Source organism: Pleurodeles waltl, chromosome 11, assembly GCF_031143425.1.
Source record: "Pleurodeles waltl isolate 20211129_DDA chromosome 11, aPleWal1.hap1.20221129, whole genome shotgun sequence".
NCBI lineage: Eukaryota > Metazoa > Chordata > Amphibia > Caudata > Salamandridae > Pleurodeles > Pleurodeles waltl.
Window position 1 is genome coordinate 285,624,358 of NC_090450.1, and position 27,980 is coordinate 285,652,337.

The window sequence follows — 27,980 nt, forward strand, 5'->3', positions numbered from 1 at the left end:
CGTTTTCTGACTATCTAATGCTGGAGTTTTTTATCAACCCAAATCCTGGCAAAACGTAGCCCTGAATTCAGTCTTCTCGCCATGAACTTCCTCATTTCTGTAAGAACCTGGCAATGGTTGAACCTCGCTTACACAGGACGTTGTTGAGATGGAGGAGGATGCAATTGATGGGAATTGTTTCTACCATAAACTAAAGGAAGACACTTGTTCCCTAATATACTTTTCCTGTGTGACCCAGATAGTCCCTTTAAATCCAAAGCACAGAGACCGCATTGAATTACATTACCAACTGGATATATTTAAACCCTTGCTATCACAGTTTGTTGCTTCAGCAACCAAGTATGCTAAAATTAGCAGATTAAATATTTTTCCTTCTCAAGCATCTGCATTAGAAATTCCCTGTATTACATGAGTCCCCTCGCCGACATCGCACACAAACACAACATCAACATCATCTCCTACGCCGACGACACCCAGCTGATACTCTCCCTCACCAAAGATCCAGCCACTGCCAAAGCCAACCTACAGGATGGAATGAAAGATGTCGCAGAATGGATGAAGCTCAGCCGCCTGAAGCTGAATTCAGACAAGACGGAAGTCCTCATCCTAGGAAACTCCCCGTCCGCCTGGGACGATTCCTGGTGGCCCACGGCCCTGGGCACCGCACCGACCCCCTCAGACCACGCACGCAACCTCGGATTCATCCTGGACCCCCTTCTCACCATGACCAAGCAAGTCAACGCCGTCTCGTCTTCTTGCTTCCTCACACTCCGCATGCTCCGAAAGATCTTCCGCTGGATCCCCGCCGACACCACAAAAACTGGCGGCCTGGACTACGGTAACACCCTATACGCAGGAATCACGCAAAACTTCAGAAACGTCTTCAGCGAATTCAAAATGCCTCTGCACGCCTCATCCTCAACGTACCCCGCCACAGCTACATCTCCTCCCACCTGAGACACCTGCACTGGCTACCCGTCAACAAAAGGATCACCTTCAGGCTCTTCACCCAACTACACAAAGCCCTCCACAACAAGGGCCCCGAATACCTCAACCGTCACCTCACCTTCTACACGCCCACCCGTCAACTTCGATCCACCAGCCTCGCTTTCGCCGCCGTCCCTCGCATCCGCCAAACCACTGCTGGTGGGAAATCCTTCTCCTACCTGGCAGCCAAGACGTGGAATTCCCTCCCCGCCCACCTCAGGACCAGCCAGGAGCACCTCGCCTTCCGGAGGCGGCTCAAGACCTGGCTCTTCGAGCAGCAGTGACCCCCCCCCCCAGCGCCTTGAGACCCTCACGGGTGAGTAGCGTGCTTTATAAATATGATTGATCGATCGATTGATTGTATTACATATGTATAGTATCTATTTATCAATATGCAACAACATGACTTCTCTAAAACAAAATAAAAATTCAGTTGGGCTAGATAAAAATGGATGTCTTAAATTTCTGGTTCTTGGTGGAGAGGTGGGGGAAAATTTACACCTATTTATGGAAACACTCTTGACAGATGCTCCTAATCCTAAAACTGTTATGGATGCAATAACAGTAGTAAATGAGGCAGTGAGAGACTGTCTATTTTCAGTAGGCAGTCACCCCAGTAAACGCAAATGTTGTTGGTTTGACAAGGCCTGCTATGATGCAAGGCCAAACCTGAAGATGGCCACTAAGAAACATCCTAGAGATTGGGTCCTCGTAAAATAAGCCAGAATGAAGTATAAAAGGGCCCAGAGGGACAGCAAGCTAAAACATAAAGATAAAGCCTGGGAAGAGTTAGAGCGTGCCATACCTCTGAAGGATCCTGGCTTGTTTTGGAAGGTGGTAAATAGAGGTTCCTTTGGAACAGAAACATCTGAGGGCCTTGGCTGTAAACATTGCCCCGGAGGCCTGGGTAATTCACTTTTGTAGAATTTTTTAGGGTACTCCCCTAAGAAATAACCGGGATAATGAGTATGACATGGCTCCTATCCTAGCAATTAGGTTTTCGCTCCAGGAGGTTATGGATGCGATACAGAGTAGCGCTAGTAATAAAGCTCCGGGCCCGGATTCAATCCCTATAGATTTGTATAAATCTAACCCCCAGTTATGAGCACCTATTCTCTTAAATGTTCTTAATGCAGCAGTTACTGTGGGCATCACTGCCTCTTGGAGATTGGCCTGCATTGTCCCAGTGTTTAAAAAGGGCGATCGAAATGATCCTAAGTCTTATCGCCCTATTTCTCTCCTGGACTCTTCTGTGAAGATTCTGGGACGGATTATTTTAAGGCGTTTGGAGGCCTGGATGTTAGGAAATGATATTTTAAGCCAGGACCAGTATGGTTTTAGGGAAGGCCTCGGTACGCGAGAACAATGTCTTAACCTATTGATGATGGTCAGTAAATACACGCAGGCCAGGAAAGGTACCCTCTATCTTGCTTTTATGGACCTTAGTTGTGCCTTTGATAAGGTGAACTGGTCTATATTGTGGGAGAGGTTAAATCAGCTAGGGTTGGATCCTAATATTGTAGAGCTACTCCGGTATCTCCATTCTGGAACGGTTGCAAATGTGAGGGTGGGGCCTAATGGGGAATGCTCAGAGGCCTTTAAGCTTTCAAGGAGTGTGCGCCAGGGGTGTGTTCTGGCTCCTACTTTGTTCCTTCTATATACAAATGGATTGTCTGATTTTTTGATGGAACATTGTAGGGATGTCCCAAAGGTGAATGGTATTGATATCCCTGTGCTGACGTACGCAGATGACGCAGTCCTCATGGCCCGCACTATGAATGGTCTCCGGGAAATAGTTAGAGCCTATGCCTCCTTTATGTCAGCTTTGGGTTTAGAGGTCAATTTTAAGAAATCACATTTTATGGTTTGCGGAAGACCCTTGAGCAGGGTGGGGGAGCTAAGGGTGGAGGATCAAACTATTAGCAGGGTCCATGAGTTCCCATATTTAGGGGTTATTTTTGATGAGAAAGGATCTTGGAAACCCTGTATTGCCAGAAGGGGTGTGCTTTTTCATGCAACAGTTGGTGCAACTTTGGACTTTGCTGTAAGGGTAGGTAGTAAACCTATCAAGCCTTTGCTTGAAATCAATAGGCGGAAATGCCTCCCTGTCCTGCTGTATGGTGCAGCACTTTGGGGGTATAGGGATACCCGAGCCCTTACGGTGGAAGAAAATCGCTTTTGTAGAAGGCTGTTGGGAGTTGGAGAAAAATATCCCTGGTTTTTGCCTTCATCTGGAACTGGAGCTTGAGTTTGTGCAGAACACTATCCAGTTGGCTCCCCTTCTATTATGGATCTCAATCTGGAGTAACGAACATGCCACTCTTAATAGGGATATCTTAAGGGACTGTTTGGCTTGCGACAATGTAAAGAATATTCCCTGGCTGACGCACATAAGGAAGATGGCCCATGATGTGGGGCGGCCTGAATTGTTTGATTATCCTGAGGGCCTGACTAGTTGTTATAAGAAATGGGCTAAGGCTAACTTTCTGAGAATCCAGGAGACCAAGAGGGAGGGTGAGGCCCTAGTGAAAAAGCGATCAGGGATTTTATCATGCTAAAGATGTGGGTGGGTCCTGAGCGCTATCTCTTAGAGATAAAGGATGTGAGGGAAAGGTCTCTTATAACTTGATTCCGTTCTATGTTTCCCGCTAGGTCAGTATGGGGAAAAATCTATTAGACCCTGCCCCTGTGATGGGGTGTCCAAACAGACCTTGTCCCATTTTACATTGTTTTGTGTTTTTTATGCACCATTTAGAACTCGATTTCTATTACCTCTCCTAAGGCCCAAGGGTTTCGTGCAATATCGTCCTGCTTTTATGTGGTTGCAAATGGCCTCAGATGTATTGGTGTGGAAGGGTCTGGGGTCATTCCTGAAGGGAGCTATTACTTGGCGTAAAAATGAAGAGTTTTTAGAATGAATTATTTTATCTTATTGTTTTTATGTATGAGGTTTTATAAGTTTATATTCTTGATTGGTGTTTTTATTATATATGGTTTTATTGTTATATTAACAAATGCATTGGTGATTATTTGTTTTAATGGATGAATTTTTTCATACAAATAAAGTTTACTTACTTCTTGGTGTAGAGTCTCCTTCCCTACAACATTTATATAAGTACAACAGTAGGGTGCTGCATCACTTTTGCAAAGTGCAATATTTTGTATGCGTATCTGGGCTATAACAGCCATTAAAGTCCCACTCCGCTGTTACAGGCCCTTTGGCTCAGGCCTTAAATGCTGGAGCAGGCATTCAATGACCGGTTTAGCCCCAGTCGGCAGGCTTTAAGGCTATAATAGTGCCAATTTGTGTGGTTTTACTAGCAGAGAAATATTTCTACCCTTGGAGTTATATGTTGCTGAAGACTAATCTGTATATATTGCTTACCTACATATTTTACAGAAACTTGAGAAGGACATATCATAACGCTACTGATGTTTTTAGGTTTCAAATAGTGCAAGTCAGCATTTTTGCATATACCACATTTTGCTGGTTGTCATCCTGTGGGATTTCATAGCTCAGGCCATATTGGTCAGACACAAAAGAAGAATAAATCACTTTATAGAAATTTGCTTGAAAACTAGTTGCATCGATGAACCAAAATATTTGATTTTATTGATTTCTTATTTATATGTACTTTATTTGTATCTTGAATTTTAATGTGCTAGATGATCAAATTAAGGTTATTTTTCTTTTAACAAATCAGAAATAAATCTCAGCCAGATAAAGGGTAAATACAAAAACAGTCATAGTACTATTGTAACTGTAAATCAACCGGAAAACATTTTATTTGGAAACACTGTGCTTCTTCAACAAGCTATGCTATGTTGACCTTGATAGTCATTAAGGTTTCCAGTGGTAATGTGAACTATCTATTTATTTTAGTCTGCACTCAGGTACGCAGTTACTTTGGTAACTGGGGATTACCAATCAAGTAAAATATTCTAGTAAATGAGATGATCACAGCTGGTTCCAGATTTCGGGCAAGTATATTTTCATTAGTTCTCTTCTAGATTTGTTACTGATAATATGTCAAGTGATTAAAAATAAGAACCTTCCACTACTAATTGTTTTGAAAATAGTTGAGCCTAAAGACCAAATCCTATTTATTCACTGTATACACCTTTGAAATCTCAACGGAAATATTAAACTCTCCAGTTAAGGGTGAAAAAGGGCAGATTTTGCCCTTTGAAATATTTTACTCATAATCTTTCCCCTGCCACCTCCCCCTTCCATGGGTTTGGTGTCGGGTTCGAAGTCTCACTACAATCACCAAGAAACGGTTAGACGCAGAGAGTGCTGCATGACTGACTTACCACTTCCTTCTCCTGTTGGTGTACTTTCAGTTGGTCCTTCATTTTTCGCTTCCACTCTGATTTCTATAAAAAAAAAGAAAAAGGTGGGGACACCTTATTATCCATCTTGTGAGACTCACTGGCTTTAGGCTAACTATTAAATGGAGTATATTGGTAATCAAATGTTGAGTAAAATGTTTGGACAGTAGGCCCCTTTAAACAGAAGAAGCTTAGCAGCTTCCTAATCATAGAACCCAATTCATCATTTACTACCATTTGTGAAAACTTTGGTTAGCTGGAAGGCAAAGGTTACACATCACCGCACAATGTAGGATGTTACCCTATGTGGCTACCCATTTCATTTCCATTTGCATTTTAGGTTATGTGTACATACAGTCCATATTAATCATACAAGTACATCTGAAGGGAATGATAACCATCACACCAACGTTTCTTAATGTTCCTGGTAATGTAACTTGGACAAAGCTTGCCTGGATCAACTGAATCACACATATTGCATCTTCTGAAGGCGATTCAAAGATTCACAGCAAGACATAATATCTGAGGTTACATATTATCGAACTGCAAAGGATTTACACAAATGACTTGCTGAACAACAGGAAATACTATGACTTAACATTGCAATCAAATAACGAAGAAGCATTTTCATTAATAAAATAGCCAGACCAATTGACTTTGTCAATGGCAAGCTTTTATGATTGTGCCCCTTTAGGTAGAGTGCCTACTTGTTCAGCCTGAGAAGCAAGCTATGCTTTTGAATCAGATATTGTAAGACACTACAAAAATCAGAACTAACAATAAACGTTTTAGTGATTAGTAAAAAGTAATGGTAACATTCAATGTGTACTCCAGAGAATCACAGAAACCCAAGAATTTGACAACCTACTGTGCCTATGTGCTTCGAATTAGCAGGCTGATTGGAAAAACTTTTACCATGTAAGGCGGATGCAGATGACCTTGGCGATTAGCTTGTTGATAGTTGAGTAATCACTGACAGCCTAGGAGGTAGTAAAAACCTAGTAGTCAAAAATCATTTCAGTATACTTTTCGAGATCATGTGTCTTTCCGCAGACAGCAAAGTGTGTTCGATTCACATGACTGTCAACTACTGGGTGTCCTACTGTAATGAAATATGTCTGGGACTGCCAGACTTTGCCAGCAAATGTAGTAAAACATTGTTGTAGCACAGAAAACAACTGCAAGGGCCATTATGGGACTGAAACAACTGTAATAAAATCAACCAAAAGGCTGATAACCCAACAAGGGATTAATGTAAAGCATTCTTTTCAATTCATAAAGTGTGATCAGTCTAAGTATGGTCAGCACAACAAGAACCAACAGCTCTGCTAACAAGTTTATTAAAATAAACTGCTTTTGTATATTTATTTGTAAATTAATACTGCTTCCCCTTGTAGAGACCTTGCTTGAATCGTCCAAATCGCTACTAACTCGACCTTTTTTATTAAAACCCAGCCTCAACTTTATATTTCTTATTAGTAAATATTTCTACAAAACCATATGGGTCAATATATTCTTCTACACAGTCTTCTAAGACTTGTTATATAACTTACTCACTTTTATATTTTAGACCATTTTACTTTAGTTTCCCAGTAAAGCAAACAATCTGTATTTTTAGTTTCTTTCACAACTGTCCCTGAAGTTTTTGATGTGCTGTCACTGCCACATTTGCTAGAAACATATACCTTTTTGTAACTGAATCTGAGATGTTCTTACTCTAACTGCTGTACAGAATCTAGGAAAAATTAACTAACAGTCTAAAGCTCCAAAGAGAATTAATGTTTTTCAAAAAATAATTTATTGATTCGGCCTTCCACATACCAACTGGAAGGCAATACTCAGAGCCTCACTTTCATGGTATCTCCTGCGTTATTGATTCACGGTACTAAGCCGAAGCTGCGCATCGCTCTTCCAGCACTTTGTAAGCAACATTTCTACAGATGTACACTTGGACCCATAATCAATACCAATGTTTTTCTCAACCAAAAGTGATGTATTGATCCGGCCTTCCATTTGCCAATTGTAAGTCAACACTGATTGCCTAATTTCTGTCTCCTAGTCTCTATGAAATCATTTGTATGATCTTCTGTACAAAATGTCTTTTGTTTTTGGACATGATGTATAATATTAACTTTATTGAGGCAGTATGATAAATGGAAATAAAAGACTTGTAGCTGAAACATTTCCTTTTTCTCTTTGGAGAATTAGGTTATTAGTTAATTGATGAAATTGTTTGATTCTGAAATTTCTCTCAAACTATCTATATACGCTTGTTTAGTAACACGACAGTGGCGGGATAGATTCAAATGTAGATATATCCTTATCATTTTTAGCTAATGCAGATATTTTTGACTGTCAGAACATGATTTAATAATTGGCCTCATGAAATGCATGTAGTCCTATTTTGCTTCAGTGAGACTCTGCATAATTAGCTATATGCCTAGTTAGCACATACTATGATCTGTTCATCTGTTGTTACACATTGCTTTTAGGTTGGTTGGATCTTAATGCAAACATCACTATATATTTTTGCCAGTACCGATGCACTTTTGACTGGTAACCTGTACAACATGTGCTAATCAATATGGACATATATTTCTGACTGTATCTAGCGGTATTACATGATGATAAATGAGCTTGTATGGGGCTTATGGTCTTTTCTCCATTTTTGCACATTCTAAATCTCATCATATCCCCGGGGGACTTCTGTTTAAGTTGTTACCTTATCTGGAAATCAGATTTCTCCAACTTTAACTACAAATCATCTGCAAGCATCCCTGTTTTATTACACCTCTGTTCTTTTTACACCTTAGAACTCTTTATTCTTCTTTCTCTATAGCACTTCGTGATCTGCACTGGGTGAAGGTCCCTCATCTTACTATATCTACCATCTAAAGCTGTATCATCTAAATCATCACTCCCTACACAGGGTGATGACTCCCTGGTGAACTCAGTAACGTTGCATTTTGGGTGATGGTCCTGTCTCTACATTTGCAGCCTACATTTAACCCACTTTCCATGTTTTTGCAGCATTGAGAAAGCCCCAGGTACACAAACCGTCTAAAGGGTGAAACACATGTCAGCTGGCTGTTGTTTTTTAACCTTTTGTAACAAGGGACCATTGGATTAACCAATATGTTTCTGCTTATTGCTTAAAAAGACTGCTTTTGAAAGTTGGATCTTTACACTTGAACTAGGGAGAGTTCACCTATCTTTTTCTGATACAAGAAACTCACCTGAGGAAAAGTGGTCCACACCTCATCTGGTGACCCATAGCTTCAAAATAGGCATTTGCTACATAGAAGAGAAGTGTTGGACTATTTTAGCAATTCATTACTCCATCTAGTGGTTTTATTTGCACTTCCAAGTTCCACATGTTAGAATGAAGCACAACATGAGTTTATTTTTACTACCGATATGTTTCCTTTATATCTATGGTTGCTATGAAATCCCCTTGTAGAGTCGTCATTTTAAACTTTTGCGTCTTTACACATTTGTTTAGAAAATGTAAATCTAATATGGGAAGCATTGTCTTGTCTGGGTTCGGGATCAGAAAGTATGTTGAGTAGACTACCTGATTTTTCTCCCTGGAGGGTACATCTTCTGTTGCTTGTTTTTGTAACATCTTACTTCCTTTTGAAGATATCTTTTTTCTTCTGTTGTGTGCATTCACTGTTTTGGGTAACAGGTTGATGGGTGTTCTTCCCAACTCTATACAATATCCGTGTTGTATTATACTTAGTATCTACTTGTCTGATGTTATCTTCCTCCATTTGTGGAAGAAATTTCCAATTCTTTCCCCCACTGGTGGTGCATGTGGTTGGGGATTCCATTTTAAAGAATCACCCTGATGGTGTTGCCGCCCTCTTGCTGGATGGCTTATCCCTCTTGCTCTTCCTCAAAAGGACTGTCTTAGTGGAGTCTGAAATTTCCACGTTAGTGAAGCAGGCTATGACTGGATTGTAGTTTGAAAGTTATGTTATGGTGTTCCTATCTGGAAATCTCCTCGTCCTGTTGGTCTCCTTTTTGAAGGTGCTCCCCTTCTTGTCTGGCCTCTGAATTTGAGTGCCTCCATAGACCTTGCTGTCTCTTTATCTTTATTGATTTGCTGCAGTGTGTTCGCTGCAGCCTTTCCAAACAGGTGTTCCCAGTCAAAAGGGCTATTTACAATGTTGGCCTGTACCTCGCTTTTGAAGCCCGATATCCGGAGCATATGTGACAAATTAAAGTTGTTCCCATCACCATTTGTCTTGCTGCCATGTCTGCAGTATATAGTGCTGACTTTAGGCATGCATTGGCAATGTCTTCCTACTCTTCCGCTAGTGCTTTGGCCCCTTTTGGTACTGGTCGGGTTGGTGCTTGAATTGTCAATCCTCTATTGAGTTGCAGCTCCTCTTTCAAAATTCCTGCCAATCATGTCAGTCTTATTGCTCTCCCTGTTTGGTGGGGAGGCAGTGGAGGTAGGAATGTTTGCCATTTTTGTGGCTTTGGATACCATTATTGAATTAGCCACTACATTACCTTGGATATAAGATGGATATTTTGATGATTTCTTATATTTTCTCTCCACTCTTGAAGTAACAGTTCTATAATTTGCTGGTTCTCTAAAAGCCTCTCTGACCTGGTCAATGATACTTGGTAGCAAGGAAGGTATTGTAGTTGGCACTGCAATGGTACCAGTGTTTTAAGTAGAAAATACGTCTTTGCCTTTTCTTCTTCCATCTGTACCCCATATTTATCTGTTGCTTTTTTCACCAGCAGATTGTACACTGTAAGGTCATCTGGGGGTGATATTCTCAAGGGGTATAAGTTGATGGTTTCTTTGGGGGACTCTGCTGCGAAGTACTGCCATTGATCTTCAAACTCTCTCATATTCTTCGATGTCCTGCTAGAAGCGTTGTGTCTCTGTGTCTACTTCCTGGTAAAGGATCTCTTGCTCTTCCTCCTCTGGAGGCTCAGGGGTGAGAGTGTGGTTCTAATCCCCGAACACGTCCTGTCTCAGTTCTTCCATTTAAGGTTTCAATGGAATTTTGAAAGCTTGCATTGCAGCCTCCATCTCCTTCTTTTGCAACAGTGCCCCCATTTCAGCTTTGAGCTTTTTTTTTCTTGTGCTCTTCCTCAAGTGTGCATTCTTTGACGCTGAAATTTAGTTGTATTCCCTTTTTCGACATCGAGGTCTCGGCTGCTGTTGTAGGTGCTATCTTTTTTTCTCAACTTCGATCGTCTTTCATTGTCGATGATGTTTCAGCACCTTTACCTCCTGCAGTGTACTTTGACTGGGACCAAGGGGTTCTCGGTGCTTTGCCCTGCCTTCACTTGGCGCAATCTTCGGCACCAAGGCTAATTTTATCTTTTTTGATGCTGCTCCCATCTTTTTCAGAGTTACCTATGTGTGTTGCTCCTTCAGCCTCTGGTGCTCTTTTTTGACAATGGTGAATGTTTCCTCGTTGTCAGATTCTACTCCTTCCTCTTCCTTGCTCAAGAGTCCAATTTCACAAAATGAAGTGGTATCCTTCTGGCCCTGCATGGCGTAGTGTGAACCCTTCTGCTTCTCTCCAGTTTTCAAGGTTTATGCCTTGAAATCTGCACAGGCCTCGTAAGAACTCATGTGGTGGTCGATCGGTAGGTAAAGCTTACACACCTGGTGATTGTCTCTCTGTGCAAACTCATGATGGCACTGTGGGAAGAAACAAAACTGCATATTCTCCAATACAAGATGAACAGGGGGCCCTCTGTCTGAGCATTCTCCATTTCTCCTTATCAAAAAAGGTTAGAAACACCTACTTCGTCTGACAATCTACTCCTCCATATGATCTTTAGGCTTTTTCTCTGTTGATCTTCGATAAAACAATTACTTTTTCTTCCTTTAATCCTCTTCAGGCTTGGAGACTCTCTCAATGCTTCCAGACCCCATGGCGAAAAAAAATAATCTGAAGATGGTGACCAACGAGAAGGTTTCCAGGGAGGGCATGTAACACCACACGAGGATGGTCCAAGCACCAAATAGTGGAGGTTGTCAATGCCCAACAACAACAACAACAAAAAAGGACTACTAACTCACATAAGTTCCGGACAACAACCACTATATGGCGAATAATGCAAAGCATGTGAATCCAGAAAAGTTTCCACTGCGAAATAAGAGGGTACTTGGCTCAGCTCTGTGCTGCAGGTTCTAAAGCATTTGACAGCTTAGTACCCAACACTTCCAAATCATGGCCCCTGAGTAAAAGGGATTGGATGGGCTTTGAAGGATCAGATGCTGACACACTGATCAAAGGTTCCCATTCATGACACAGTATAAGGCCATATTTCAAGTATGAAGGGCTTTGTTATATTAGTTCTTAGAGATAATAAAACGCTTGAATATGTTCTAGAATCCAATGGAAACCAGAGGAGTCCTTTCTAAAGTGGCGTAACACAGGCACAATTTTGAAAGTTCAGGCATATCTCAGAGGTCTAATGTTGGAGTCTTTCAAGCCCATCTATTGAATTCCTTGGGAAGTCAGTATAAGTCACATTCTAACATTTGCCCCAGGACACTTTGTTGAGAGGTGGCAGGAGAGGGAGAATTTAAAAAATCACAACAAGTTATATGTTAAACAAGGCTAACCACAGCACTGATTTGACGCTCAAATGAGAAATATGAATCTAAAATGATTCCTATAATTTTTACTGTCTGAACGGTGCAGGGTGTGGTCCCTAGACTACATGGCAGTTAAATAGAAATGAAGCAGGGCTATGATTTTAGTGTTTGTTCTGTTTAAGCAAAAAGGGCTTTCTATGATACAATGATGGATGTCATATGGTAATGTAATAGTGTTAAGTCTGGATCAAAACCTATGACTTCAAAGTGATTTTCCAGGATGTGGCAGATTTGTATGTTGTTAGTGTGCATTTGTAAGTGCATTTAATGTAGAACTTGCAGTGGACATTACATTTAAATAATAGTGGTGAGTGATCTAGCAGTGGATGAAGCACTTGAATAATAGCGAGAAGTAGGAAAGACCTGGTGGACACCACAAAGATCCACTAGAAGCGGATTATGTAGATTTCATATTTACGTGTTGGGTGCAGAATAAAGAAAGAAAAAGTCCAATTTAGAGCACTCCTGGACAACCTGAACCACACTTTCAATCTTGCAATAGCGTAGTAAGATGCTGAGACATCAGGAGGCCTCATTAAAGGTTGCTGCCCTTCATCAGGTGTGATGAGAAGGTTGTCTCTGGTCTCAGTGAATGGTGATTCCATCCTTTGAATGGACTGTTACTTTAAATGTACACCCTGAAACACCTGCTTTTGCATATAGTCGGGGAGCATATAGTCAGGGTGTCGATCCAATTCCCAAACCTTTGTTAGGCAATGGTAGAGTATAATGCAGGTTTTTTTTTTTTTTACGTGGAGAGATTATACTATTTCATACAGAAATATTGGTAAAGAAGACTCACGTCATCAATCAGTGGAGACTACGTTTGCACACAGGAGATAGATTTTTCATCTTTTGGTCCTTTAAACTATATGTTTAATGGAACTGGTATGAAAATGATAAGAATTAATTAAGTGGGGCAGCTCAGAAGAGTGCACAAGACAACTGAGAATTGTTCAAAATTGAGCTGCAGCTGATTTAGGAAGCAATTGGTGCATCAACCAAGGTACACTTTGTTGTCTCCACATGGCTTTCTGATAACATATTTTACACACTGAGAGAGAGGTTTATGCCATCGACATTCTAGATTCTGCCACTGTCTTTTCAACTTTTGACCGTCGGGGCTCACTTTGTGACCCTGTTTTTTTTTTCCTCATTTTTTGTAGTGTCCAGTTTTCGAATGTGGTGGTAGATTTTCCTTATAAGAGATTCAGGAACATTGTTGTGTAGTGCTTTGGGTAAGCTTCACATAAAAGTTGTCTAGGTCTGTTCTTTGAATAGTAGATTAGGTGTAAGCTTTTGCTTGACTCTTGTGGCGGTAGAGATAAAAACACAGCTTCAGGAGATAAAGGAATGATCCAAGCAAATCTGAGTTTGTGTGTCCTGTTATCTTTTTTTAGGTCAATTACCAGTTTAGAGATCAACAAGGCATTCATAATTACTTTTTCTCCCTGCAATTCTTTATTGATTTATGGAAGCATCTAAATACATAAGCAATAAATTATGAGGAAAGCACAACCCCCCGTAATGCATTCATCAAAAAATAATATCTGTGGATACATACATTGCCGTTAAATACAACAGCAGGGCTCGGAGCCCTGAGCAGGTGTCAGACAAAAATGTTCAAATCCCATTACAATGCTGATTTCGGCCACAGGTGAGGACAGTACTAAAGGACTGAAGTGGGGTTTGTGCCGTATAAGATAGAAAACCCTCTAGTTTGTCGGCAAAGTGGTAAACCTCTATGTAGCCTAGGTCAGTGGGGGGAGAGGGCAGGGATGGGGCAAGAATGATGCTAAGGGGATGTATTTGGTCTAAATCATGGTTCTGCCCTCCTGGGGTCTGAGCAGCTCAGTCCCAGGAAGGCAGAACAAAGCATTACACCCTCTCCCTTTGAAAACAGGTGTTCGAGGCTTGAGAGGGGTAGCCTCCCAGAGCCTCTGGTAATGCTTTCATGGGCACAGATGGTGCCCTCCTTGCATAAGCCAGTCTACACCGGTTCAGGGACCCCCAGTCCCTGTTCTGGTGCGAAACTGGACAAAGCAAAGGGGAGTGACCACTCCCCTGTCCATCACCACCCAAGGGGTAGTGCCCAGAGCTCCTCCAGTGTGTCCCTGGCATTAGCCATCTTGTTTTCAAAGGTGTGGGGACACTCTGGAGATCTCTGAGTGGCCAGTGCCAGCAGGTGACTTTAGAGACCCCTCCTGATAGGTACATTCCTGGTTAGGTAGCCAATCCCCCTCTCAGGGAGATTTAGGATCTCTCCTGTGGGTTCCTCTTCAGATTGTGGCTTGAACGTTTCCACCAGGAATCCTCTGCAACTCCTGCTTCATCCTCCGACCATCTAATCAACTGTAGACTGCTCCAGGAACCGCTGTAACTGCAACAAAGTATCCAAGAAGGCTACTGTGACTCTGCAACTTCAGCTCCAGCCAGCAACTGCAACAGCTTCCAAGGCGTGCACCCTCTGAGGACTCCCTGTCTTCATCCTGCACCAGAAGGACCGAAGAAATGTCCTGTGGGCACCTTCTAAGACGACGGCCGGTTCTCTGGGACTCCTCTCCTGGTGACGAGCGTGCTCCCTGGAACACAGGTGGTGGACCTCTTCGACAAAGACTGTCCTAAGGTCCAGGTGTCCAAAGTTGGCAGAGGTAAGAGCTTGCCTTCCCCTTTTGCGACAGTACCCCTGTGCACCACGTCATCTCTCCCTCCTGAGGCCACTGTGCACTATTTGCAAAAATCCTTTGTGCACAGCCTGGCCCAGGTTCCCAGCACTCTATCCTCGTTGAGTTGTTCTCCAGCGGCGTGGGACCTTCTTTTGTAGTGGTGCGGCAGCAGCAATTTGCGCCTTCTTCTTTTTTTTTTTTTTTTTATAAACCATTTTTATTAGTTTTATGTAGAACAGCATAAAAACCCAGCAGGTCACTAGAACAGTTTGTACAATTAGGAAAACGAATTGCACAGATCCAGAGCAGAACATACTAGTATACAATCAAGAACCATCATGATAGTCAAATACACAGCGCACATCCTCCCTATGAAGAGGTAATGCCTGGCGCACCGTCCCCCCAATTCCCAACCATCTCCCCCACACTCTTTTATACTTGGCTGGACAATCCCTTGCTTCGTAAACCAACTTATCTTGCTGGGCGCACCAGTCCACCACTCGACGCTACTTTGCCATCGCGGGGGCAGTCTCCAACTTCCAGTTCGCTGCAGTGTCTCTCTTGGCCACCAAGCAGGCTGTCCCCACAAATGCCCAGTTCACTGTGCTGGAGCCCAGACCTTCAAGAACTCCCAGTAAAATAGGTAGCGGAGCCAACCTCAACCTCCATCTGTATAACTTTTGAGATCTCTTTTACCACCGCCGGCCAGTAAGTGGCTATGTGGGGACAAGTCCACACCATGTGAAAAAAGTCAGCACTGGGGTTGGCACAAAGAGGCACAAAGAGGGCAGTCGACCTTAGGCTGGAGGCCCGTTCTATGCAACCTGTCAGGAGTGAGATATGACATCTAAGTCTGCACCACTCGAAGATGAGTAGTCATGGTCAGGGCTCGCGGGGCCATCTACGCGTCCCTCCAGTCCCCATCCTCCATCAGACCCACCCACCGCTCCCATCGCTCTCGGAGCTTGTCAAGCGTTTGGGTTGTGTCAGTGACTAATGAACGATACTCAACACGCCCCTCCCCCTACCAGGCTAAATTCAGGGAGAACAGTTCCTGTCCAAATGTTCACCTGCAAGTGGTGTCTAAGTTGCAGATATTTATGAAACTGGGACTGATTAAGTTCGAACTGCTGCTGACACTCCTGGAAGGACCGCATGTGGGAGCCCGCGCAGACATCACCCAGCTGGGAAATACCTATAAGATCCCATTTATGGAAACCCTGGAGCACCGAGACATCCCCTAGCCATTGTCCCCGCCACAGCGGCGTCCGTTGAGTAAGACGGTGCCACCACCCTTTCGTCCGCTGTACGGCCCCCTCACACTGTCAGCACCACCCTAGTCACTTCTGGAACGCTAAGTGGCAGGGGGTCGCCGTACAGCATCCCCAGCAGACCAGGAAAGCCCATCGTCAAGATTTCCAACTGATACGCAGGGTTCAACCAACCCCCTCCAAACCAGTCATTGTCTACCAATAGCTGCATTGCAAGGTAGTAAAGATAAAGGTTAGACATCCCCAACCCCCTTTCATAGACATCACCCTGACAGGTACAGAGAGCCAGCCGGGGGCGCGATATGCGCCAGAGGAACTGCCGCGCAACTGCCTCCATCTCCTTGAACCACCGCCTAGGGATACGGTAAGGGACGTTCTGTATCATATAAAGGAGCTGAGGAAGTACCATCATTTTATATAGCGCAATCCGGCCCAGGACATTAAGAGGCAGTGACCGCCAATGCTGGAGGTCCTCCCTGACTCTTCGAGTTAAGGGCATTACATTAAGAGACAATGCCAACTCAGGTAGGAGCGCTTTGTGCACCCCGAGATACTGGAAACTATTGCGTCAAACGGGAATAACGTGCTGCCAATCATAGTAGTCCCTGGCGGGGCTCAGCGGAACCAAGAGAGATTTACCAGGGTTAACTACTAGACCTGACGCCTCGGCGAACAGTCCTAAGAGCTGAAGCACCCGAGGCCCACTGCTAGCCGGATTTGCCAAAAAACAAGTGCGTCGTCTGTGTACAACACAGTGCGGTCCTCCCCCGTGGGCCAAGCCCACCGTCAATCAGGTGGTCCTCCCTTATTAGCTTCGCCAACAACTACATCACTAGTGCGAACAGAAGCGGGGGAGGGGGCAGCCCTGACGGGTTCCCCTGCGGATGGGAAACAAATCTGATACCGCCCTGTTCACTTGCACCTGAGCCGTAGGATTAGAGTAGAGGAGTCCCACCAGTGTTCGGAACCGCGGCCCAAACCCTGCACTCGTCAGCACCCCTTAAAGGTAGGACCAATCCACTGTGTCAAACGCTTATCGAAATCCACATGGAGGAACGCCAGTGGGGAGGCCAAGAGGGCCCGGTTGGCCAGAGCCACATGTAGTCGCCTAATACAATGCCTAGTACTCCTAGCCGGCATAAAACCACACTGATCCTGATGTACCAGTGAGGTCAAAAATCTCCTCATCCTAGCGGCCAACACTGTGGAGAGTACCTTAATCTCTGTATTCAGGAGTGAGATGGGGTGATACATGAGCAACTCTGCAATGGGGGATTCGTCTTAGGGATCACTACAATGGTGGCTTGATCGAGCCCTGGGGGGAAACCCCGGTCCTCTCTGCCTCCTCAAACATGGGCAGCAAGTGGGGACAAGTGTATCCCGAAACCTGCTGTAGAGCTCAGCCGGTAACCCATCAGGCCCTGGGGTCTTACCTGCAGCCAGCTCGGATATAGCGGCTCCAACTCCCTCGAGCCCTATGGGCTCGTCGAGGACTCACCTGACCGCCACCAAGATGCTCAGGAAGGATACCTCCCTTAACAAAGGGTCACCTCTCTCCACCTGGGTCCTAGGGCACTCCTTGTATAGCCTTGCGTAGTAGGTGGCGAAACTCTGCGCGATTGGGAAACCGCTCCTGACTCAACAATTTCCGGGAACGACTCTGCCCACCATTGGACCAGTTGCAAGCCAGTGCAAAAGCTTGCAATTTTTATCCCCTCATCCATATACACGGGCCACAGAAGCCCACCACATGTGCTTTGCCATCTCAAGAGTAGCATGCCTAATCTCTTGCCGGACCAAGCCGAGCTGCCTTGTGACCACATAATTTGCAGCTTCAGTAAATTGGCCCTCCAGACGCACCACCTGGGCCTCCAGCACCGACACCTTCTGGTGATGCACCCACTACCGCACCCGAAGGAGATGCCTGGCATGCCCCCTAAGAGTGGCTTTGCAGGCAGCCCAAATTAAACACGGAGACAGCACCGACCCAAGGTTAAAAGAAAAATAATCCGACAGCTGATCCCCTATGGCCTGGGCATAATCGTTATCCTGAAGATACCAGGTATTGAGCTGCCACATCGAGCGACTGACCACGTCAATATCATCCAACCACAGCAGGAGTGGCGCATGGTCCGAGACCCCATGCGGGAGTATCTCCACCCCAGTGACCCAGGCCACATCAAGGGCCGGAAAAAAAAGAGGTCTGTTCTGGCATGAGTGTGATAATCCGCCGACGTGTGGGTGTACCATCGCAAGCGGTGACGACATATCCACCAAACATCACATAGACCGAGGCTCTCCACCCATCTAAGCAAACCCCACGCCCTGGTAGCTCAGGTCGAGGACAGCAGGCCGGTGGTATCCAACTCTGGGCTCATGACGGAGTAGAAATCTCCCCCAAAAATAGTCAGTCCCGGGAGAAGCCCTGCCACTACGTCCCTGAGGGTCACAAGAAAACCCTGCAGGGCCCCTGGAGGGGCATAGACACTAAGGAGATTAATAGGGCATCCCCCTAACAGTCCGGATACCACCACGTACCGGGCCTGCGGATCCAATCGCGAGACAGCAACCACCATTGGCAAAGAACTGTGCAGTAGAATGACCACCCCCGCGAGCCCCTGGAGAAGCCAGCATGACAGACCCTATCATATCCCCCCTCATCAGCATACGGCATTGAGTATCAAGCAGATGGGTCTCCTGGAGTAAGACCACAGACGGAGCAAATCGGTGGAGGGCACAGAAAACTGCTGATCATTTAATTTTATCCAGGAGCCCCTTTACGTTCCAGGACTGGACTCGCTTGGCCGACTAGGACATAAATATGGAATCAGAGATAGAGTGGACTGTGCGCCCATCAGACATCCCCCTCGTGACCTGCTGAACCAACTCTGGAGAGTATAACACAGACTCAACCATAACAAACTACAGATGAACAACCCCCTAAACCCCTCCAACTGCCCCCTCCCCATACTTCCACCCCAGAAGCATCTGTCGCCCCAAACTGTAGAAACAGAGTGCCAACAGTTGGTGTGGAGTGGTGGACTCTACGAGTCAATATCAGGAGAGCGAGGGATATTGGCTCAGGCACTCCCCCTCCACATCCGGAGCCGGCCTCTTTTCCGCAGGACCATCCGGTGTAGTCTCACTCGCGGAGGGAGCCAGGTCCGGCCGTCCATCCTCCGCCGAACCACCACAGAAGCCGCTCCTACATCTCCGGCAGGACTGAGTACGCCCATGGCCCCTCCACATCCCTGGGGTGCCAGCGGAGCCAGTCGTTGGAGGGCCACCCCCCGGCTGAGGGGGGCCTCTCCGGATTACCTGATGTTCCTCAGTAAGCCAATCCCACGCAGCCTCCGGTGAGTCAAAAAAATAGGATTTTCCGCCCATAAAGACCTTGAGGCGCGCAGGAAAGAGGAGCATGTATGCAATTGCATTGCCCACAGCTTCTGCTTGACACCCTCATACAAAAGGCGCATGGCCTGCACCTCATGGGTGTAGTCTGGGAATATTTGGATCTTGCGATTGTCCCAGCGAAGGTCCCAGCGAGGTTTTCGGCATCTTCAGCTCTGTGGTGCAGTTCGGCCATGCGAGTCTGCAGCTGGACGACCTTGGCCTAGAGCTCTGCAATCTCATCCTCCGGCTGAGAGACCCGATCCTCGACTTCTTTGATGCGGCCCACTGCCTTCCGCAAATACTGTCTCAACAGACCCATGTCCTCCCTCACTTCACCGACCTTGGTCTCCACTGCCAGTTGCGAGGTTTGGATGGCCTGCAGGATCGTATTCACCCCTCTGCCGCTGAGGCCTCCGGCCCTGGATCTGCTGCCACCTCGGAGGCCGCCTGCTTGGCGAACTGGTCAATGCGCTGCTGCGACACTGAAGGCTGCCTGCTCGCTTTGCCCTTCCCCATGGAGGGTACCAGTCCGGGGCCATGTTGACGCCACCCAGCCCCCTCCACCGACTCAGTCACCAATGGGTCCTGCGTAGAGTCCCCAGCAACTCAGCCCAGACTCAAACTTCAGGGAGGCACAGGCCCCCTTCGCTGCCGCCGAGATCTCCTCGTGGGCCTCGGGCCGCAGTACAGGCCACAGCCCGTGGCCCCAAGGCTGAGACACTACAGGCGTGCCCCACCGCCGATCACGGCAGAATCACTGAATGGGGCGGGCAGTGCCCCAGGTGCTCCTCCGCAAGTGCCGTGCACCACTCCCAGTGGCCGCCGGCACACTCAACCAGGCGGGCCCCCTGCCACTGCCTGCAAATTCAGGGACGCACCGGCCCCTCTCTCCGCCTTCGATGGCTCTTCTCTTGCCCCGGGCCGCAGCACAGGCCACAGGCAGTGGTCCAGAGGGTCGAGGCACCACCCCTCCTCCTCGCCACCGATCGTGGCGCAGTCGCTGGCCAGGGCAGGCAACGCCCCCAGCCCCAGGCACACCACCGTCAGAGCCGCAGACTGCTCCAGGCGGCTGCCAAGGCTTGCCCGCAGCCTGCCTCCATCCTCTAGGCCGCGGGTAGGCCTCCTTCACTCCGCAGAGCCCACCCCCGGCTTTAGCGTAGGCTCTGCGACGAGTCGGGCCCCCAGCCACCACCTCACACTCCTTTGCTCACTGGGGCTCCGGCCAGGGCAGAGGACACACAGGGAGAGCGAGGCACTTAGCGGTGGATAACAAAGGGGTCCGGAGCACTTAGAGTGCGACTACCGTCTTGACACCTGTAGCCTCACACCCCCAATTTTCACCTTCTTTGTCCCTGTGTCCTGGGATCTCCGTGGGTGCTGCCTGGTCATCTTTGGGTTCCCTCCGGTGTTGGGAGCCCCCTCTGCCTCCTCAGTCAGTTGAGGCGCCCATGTCCCTCCTGGGTCCAGGCAGCGCCATTTTGATGTAATCTGCAACACTGCTTGAACCAAGGTTTGTTGGACTAATCCAGCGCTACAACTCGCCTGTGTCCAACATCTCCATGTGGGACATCCTTTGCATCACGCAGAAACCTGCAGCCATCTTTTTTGGTGCTCTTCTGCAGACTTCTTCCAACTGGAGAATCCTCATTTGCACTATCTTCTAGGTTGGCAGGGGCTCCTGTCCTTCCTGGAACCTTCTGCGAATTCTGGACTTGGTCTCCTCTCTTTACAGGTCTTCAGGCCCAGGAATCCACCATTTGTTGTTTGCAGTCTTGCTTGGTTCTTGCAATAACTCTAATCACAACTTGTAGTGTGTCCTGAGGAAACTTGCAGTACTTTACTCCCACTTTTCTGGGCTCTGGGGTGGGATATTTTACTCACCTTTGTGGTTTTCTTACAATCCCAGCACTCCTCTACACACTACATTTGGCTAGGGGGGGATTTGTGATTCACATTCCCCTTTCTTAGTATATGGTTTGTGATGCACCTAGGCCTATTTCTTCCTATTGCATTCTATGGTATTTTCTATTGTTTGCACTATTCTGTGATAATTTCCTTACTTAATTTTGGTCTCTAGCGTATATATAGTGTATAATTTTAACTTACTTATAGAAGGAGTATTGCCTCTAAGATATTTTTGGCTTGTGTCACTAAAATAAAGTACCTTTATTTTTTGTAACACTGAGTATTGTCTTTTGTTGTGTATAAGTACTGTGTAACTATAGTGGTATTGCAGGAACTTTGTATGTCTCCTAGCTTAGCCTAAGCTGCTCTGCTACAGCTACCTCTAGTCAGCCTAAGCTGCTAGAAGACTGTCTACATTTCACTAATAAGGGATAACTGGACCTAGGGTACCCACTACAAACCAGGCCCCTCCTACACCCCTAGACTCCCTGCACTGTGTACTTAATTTTAGTTCACTATACAGAGAGCCAGCATCCCACATTAAAGAGGTACACCGTGTAAAGAGTCCAAGCAAACCCCAGAGGTATTACAGAGGCACAAATAACACCCCAAACGCTCTCTTCTGTGGTATTGTGGGTGAGCGGTTAGGCATATCAGAGGGTAATGCTAAGCATATAAAGCACACACTCATACAGTAAGTGAGGCACACACTAAATAAAGAAATTCATCACCAATTTATAAAAAATAATACCTACTTTTATGTAACTTTTGATACCAGGATCAATGGAATCATGTGAGTACTTTTCAATTTATAGGTTTTTACGGTTTTTAAAAGTTGACATTGCAGTTTTTGGTTGCAATAATGTTATCCTATGGGGGGAAACATGTATTGTAGTCAGACACTTCACAGCGACTTACGTGACTGTTCTCCAAGTTTTAAGGCCACACCCACATGTCACCTTAGGAAGCTCTGGGGCATCCAGGTGTAAAAGTCTGTTACGGTGTTGGGTATCCCATTCACTTCTATGGGAAAGGATCCCATCGGGGAGTTGCTGCAAGGTGGCACTGGAAGGTGAGGCCTGGGGAACTTACTAGGAGGCTAGACCCCAGAGGTCCTTGGGCAAGTGGGGACACCTTAGGTCCACTTCTTCTCAGGTCCAGTGGTGTCTTTTGGCATCGGGTCTGGTGCTGGAGTTACTTGTGTTTGGAGGGGGGCACCAGAAACAGGCTACAATAATCAACCCAAGTATTATGAATTTTAAACATTTTTGTACTACAACCACAATTTTTTGTTCTCGCAAAACTGACCACAAAGTTAAGCTTTGCTAATAAACTAAGGGCCTGATTACAACTTTGGCGGAGGGTGTTAATCCGTCCCAAAAGTGATGGATATACCACCCGCCGTATTACGAGTCCATTATATCCTATGGAATTCGTAATACGGTGAGCGGGATTTCCATCACATTTGGGACGGATTAACACCCTCCGCCAAAGTTGTAATCAGGCCCTAAATCTTTCCTTCTAACCTGTCATTGTTGTGCCAAAACGTCACACTTCCCTTGGGAGTTTTACTTTTGTGATTTTACTTTGTGATTTATTTAAATTTTGCCAAAAGGTTCTGACACAAAAAAAAGTTACTCACTTTTTTTTGGGTCAGAACCTTTTGGCAAAATTGTGAAAGTGTAACTCCATTAGCAAATCACAATCAATAAACCCTCCTATTTTAATTTCTGCAAAACGTGACAGACGTTTTCCCATGTACATGAACACTGGATTTAGGTAGACAGTGTGTTAGCTGCACTCCAAAGGTAATTTCACATTAGGGGATGTATAAAAAGTTCACAAAAATGCAAAATGAATAACCAATACTATGTTAAGGCTGACACCAGCGGCAAATTCAAGTGGTTAAGCACTGTTCTAGCTGCCTTAAAAAAAAAAAAAATGCACATCTCTAGCTAAGTACAACTTGTTCTGACTATCAAGCACCACCATCACCTCTGAAAGAAACTTTTCCCTCAGGTCTTGGAGCTCATTCTGCATCCGTTGCAGTTCACGTCTGCCATCTCCGTCATCATGAAGATCCCCAAGGTTAGATGTTACCACCTTCTTTGATGCTAGCTCCTGTATTTTCTGAAAAGGAATAATAAAAAGGTAGTTATCCAGTACTGTTGAGCACTTATGCAAAGAAGGGACAGTTGTAAGGTCAACAAGAACAAGATAGATACCTTTAGTAAAGTATTTTCCAATGACTCCTTTATGTTCTTGCATACCTTCTATCTAGAGAAGTCCCTCAAGCACCAAACTGGAGCTGGAATGTTTGTAAACGATTCACCCAACAGTCTCTAGGTAGAGTAAAATCTCTGCAAACACGGACCTATACAGTCATCATTAAAACAAGTGATGTGCTGGCAGACAGAGCTGCTGATTTTGACCATTAGATCAGTACCACTATATTTTCTAGCCCAGAAAAGACTAAGGGAGAAAAAGATGGCCAACAAAAGGGCAGGATTTAGGAAGAAAAAGGATCTACTCAGAATATTAAAAATATCCTCAAAAGAAGGGAGAAGGAGAGTGATGCAGGACGTCAGAGTGTCTTTCAGAAATAAGCAGGAAAGGTAAGTAAATTCTTATATTTGGATACACCCTTCTGCAAATTACCCATCGATTTGGATTCCCAATGCTGTGCCCAATGAGATTATCTACGTAAACAAACCCTTGCACAGAGGAGCAGTCATAGTTTTTACATTTAGGAAGGATTATATTGCACCATGCTGAAACACAAAGCTGACAGAATTGATGAGGCTCTAGTACCTTAGCAGATGATTCATCTCTTTACGTTTTATTCACATACCTCAATCATAAACTGGAAGACAAATTTGTGGAGAAGTTTCATGAATCAGACAGGCAATAATCTTTGTTTTAAAATTACAGAAGGCTGTAACTTTTCAAAGAGAGTCTGATCTATGTTAGATCAAGTTTTACCAGTCAAACCTAGTAGATTCGTATTGTAAAAAACAAATAACTCTTGTCTTTCCTATTCTTTGAAGGAAACGAAATTCCGAATTAGGCAAGCTGAAAGAAAGTGGAGAAATACTTACAAGGAGTGTGATGCTGATTTATACAAACATTAACTAAAGTGTTATAAAAAAAGATGATGCGTTTCTAGCTAAGTCTAGCTACCTTTGCAATGCTATTGTAGCATCACAGAATATACTGCTGAAACTCTTTCTTCATTACAATCTTTCACTCAGCCTAGTTGCATCCCAGAATCTCCTCAATCCTCTCGAAATTTCTGCAACCCTTGTGCTAGGTATTTTATGACCCAAACTAGTAAGATCTATGGCAACATTAAATGAAAAAGAGACAGGTTAGATACAAGTTTCTATGAATATCTGGTAGCTGCTCCAGTGAAATGCTGGGTTTCATTTCAAGAAGTGGAGGAAGAAGAAATTTGCTCTGTGCCAATAGCATCAAATTTCGTTCTCCAAATTATGTGTGCCCAGTCTCTATTTTTCAGAAGGGTTCAGCAGTTTTTATGCCTTTAATATCTAAAATGATCAACTTATCCTAAAAAACAGGTGTACTTCTGAAGGTTGGTGAAAGTGGGGTAATTAAAGCAATCATAAAAAACTTAGACACTGGCAACGTATGTAACCCAGAATCTTAATTTCAGCAAAGGCAAAGTTATGAAAAATTTGTAGCCAAGCAGCTGGTAAAAAGAAGAGAATCATCTTGATGTCTGGCAAACTGGCTTTAGACCAAATAGTGACACTAAAACTGCCCCAGCCTAGAATTTAGAAGAGTTTTGTCTAATTTTGGACCAGGGTGGAATGGCGGATTTTGTTCTCATACCACCATCCACCCTATTAGATTAAGTTGATCATTGCATTCTGGTCAAGAGACTTGTGTCTAGGAGGTACAATATTAACATGCTTTACTTTTTTCTAACATCATAATAAGAAAGGACTATAGCTGTTTTTAAGAAGAGGCACGTACTGTGTGTTTTGTTATTTCAAAATAATACTGATATAGTAGTTTCTATTTGATTTACTCTTTATTGACTTGCAAACCAAAATATATTTGTAACGAAAGATATCTGAAATAAAAAGTAATTGCATTTTGACAGTCTAACGGGGTGTCTTCAAATAGAGTATAATTAGTTAGAAACATATACCCTTTCTTCCCAAAGGACTCTACAAAGACCACTCTAGAGCGAAATATAAAACAGCACTTTAGAACAGATGTATGTTATAATACTGATTCCATCTACAATATTATTACAAAAGATGCTTTGAGTATGGTGCAGAGATGCTCAAGCAGTGCGTGAAAAGTGCATAACCGACAATAAAAGAAAAAAAAAAAAAAGATTCTCAATTTTATTGCACCATAGGCCTGGTGTAAGGAAATGGCTCCCTGTTGCAGTTCCCCCCCACTTTTTGCCTGATACTGATGCTGACTTGACTGAGAAGTGTGCTGGGACCCTGCTAACCAGGCCCCAGCACCAGTGTTCTTTCACCTAAAATGTACCATTGTCTCCACAATTGGCACAACCCTGGCATCCAGGTAAGTCCCTTGTAACTGGTACCCCTGGTACGAAGGGCCCTGATGCCAGGGAAGGTCTCCAAGGGCTGCACAGCATGTCTTATGCCACCCTAGGGACCCCTCACTCAGCACAGACACACTGCTTGCCAGTTTGTGTATGCTGGTGGGGAGAAAATGACTACGTCGACATGGCACTCCCCTCAGGGTGCCATGCCAACCTCACACTGCCTGTGGCATAGGTAAGCCACCCCTCTAGCAGGCCTTACAGCCCTAAGGCAGGGTGCACTATACCACAGGTGAGGGCATATGTGCATGAGCACTATGCCCATACAGTGTCTAAGCAAAACCTTAGACATTTTAAGTGCAGGGTAGCCATAAGAGTATATGGTCTGGGAGTCTGTCAAAAACGAACTCCACAGCTCCATAATGGCTACACTGAATACTGGGAAGTTTGGTATCAAACTTCTCAGAATAATAAACCCACACTGATGCCAGTGTTGGATTTATTAAAAAATGCACACAGACGGCATCTTAGAGATGCCTCCTGTATTTTACCCAATTGTTCAGTGCAGGACTGACTGGTCTGTGCCAGCCTGCTGCTGAGAGACGAGTTTCTGACCCCATGTGGTGAGGGCTTTTGTGCTCTCTGGGGACAGAAACAAAAGCCTGCTCTGGGTGGAGGTGCTTCACACCTTCTCCCTTGCAGGAACTGTAACACCTAGCAGTGAGCCTCAAAGGCTCAGGCTTCGTGTTACAATACCCCAGGGCACTTCAGCTAGTGGAGATGCCCGCCCCCTGGACACAGCCCCCACTTTTGGCGGCAAGTAAAGGGGAGATAATGAGAAAAACAAGGAGTCACTGGCCAGTCAGGACAGCCCCTAAGGTGTCCTGAGCTGAGGTGACTCTGACTTTTAGAAATCCTCCATCTTGCAGATGGAGGATTCCCCCAATAGGATTAGGGATGTGCCCCCCTCCCCTCAGGGAGGAGGCACAAAGAGGGTCTAGCCACCCTCAGGGTTAGTAGCCATTGGCTACTAACCCCCCAGACCTAAACACACCCTTAAATTTAGTATTTAAGGGCTCCCCAGAACCTAGGAACTCATATTCCTGCAACCTAAGAAGAAGAGGACTGCTAAGCTGAAAAACCCTGCAGAGAAGACAGAGACACCAACTGCTTTGGCCCCAGCTCTAACGGCCTGTCTCCCCCCTTCTAAAGACACTGCTCCAGCGACGCTCTCCCCAGGGACCAGCGACCTCTGAATCCTCAGAGGACGGCCCTGCTCTAGAAGGACCAAGAAACTCCCGAGGACAGCCGCTCTGTTCACCGAAGACTGCAACTTTGTATCAAAAGGAGCAACTTTAAAACAACTTGCGTTTCCCGCCGGAAGCGTGAGACTTGCTACTCTGCACCCGACGCCCCCGGCTCGACTTGTGGAGAACAATCACTTCAGGGAGGACTCCCTGGCGACTGCGAGACCGTGAGTAGCCAGAGCTGCCCCCACATCGACGCCTGCAGAGGGAATCCTGAGACTCCCCCTGACCGCGACTGCCTGTTCCTCAGATCCTGATGCCTGGTAAAGACTCTGCACCCGCAGCCCCCAGGACCTGAAGGATCCGAACTCCAGTGCAGGAGTGACCCCCAGGAGGCCCTCTCCCTTACCCAGGTGGTGGCTACCCCGAGGAGCCCTCTGCTTGCCTGCCTGCATCGCTGAAGAGACCCCTTGGTCTCCCATTGCTTTCTATTGAAAACCCGACGCGTGTTTGCACACTGCACCCGGCCACCCCCGTGCTGCTGAGGGTGTACTTTTTGTGCTGACTTGTGTCCCCCCCCCTGTGCCCTACAAAACCCCCCTGGTCTGCCCTCCGAAGACGCGGGTACTTACCTGCTGGCAGACTGGAACCGGGGCACCCCCTTCTCCATTGAAGCCTATGCGTTTTGGGCACCACTTTGACCTCTGCACCTGACCGGCCCTGAGCTGCTGGTGTGGTAACTTTGGGGTTGCTCTGAACCCCCAACGGTGGGCTACCTTGGACCCAAACTTGAACCCCGTAGGACGTTTACTTACCTGCAACAACTAACTAACTCTTACTCCCCCCAGGAACTGTTGAAAATTGCACTGTGTCTAGTTTTAAAATAGCTATATCTGATTTATTTGAAAACTGTGTATGCTATTTTGATTATTCAAAGTTCCTAAAGTACCTACCTGCAATACCTTTCATTTGAAGTATTACATGTAAATC

The 27,980-nt window shown here is 45.5% G+C and overlaps 1 protein-coding gene across 2 annotated transcripts in view; it reads right to left on the bottom strand.

Moving 5' to 3' along the window:
• DZIP1L (DAZ interacting zinc finger protein 1 like) overlaps nt 1-27,980 on the bottom strand; it is a 390,767-nt gene that overhangs the window by 195,199 nt on the left and 167,588 nt on the right. For both annotated transcript variants that reach the window (XM_069213556.1, XM_069213557.1), the window contains exons 6-7: nt 23,193-23,327; nt 5,302-5,364 (exon numbers count right to left, since the gene is read on the bottom strand). In XM_069213556.1, coding sequence (XP_069069657.1) covers nt 5,302-5,364; nt 23,193-23,327 — 198 coding nt within the window. The remainder of the gene's footprint in view (nt 1-5,301; nt 5,365-23,192; nt 23,328-27,980) is intronic.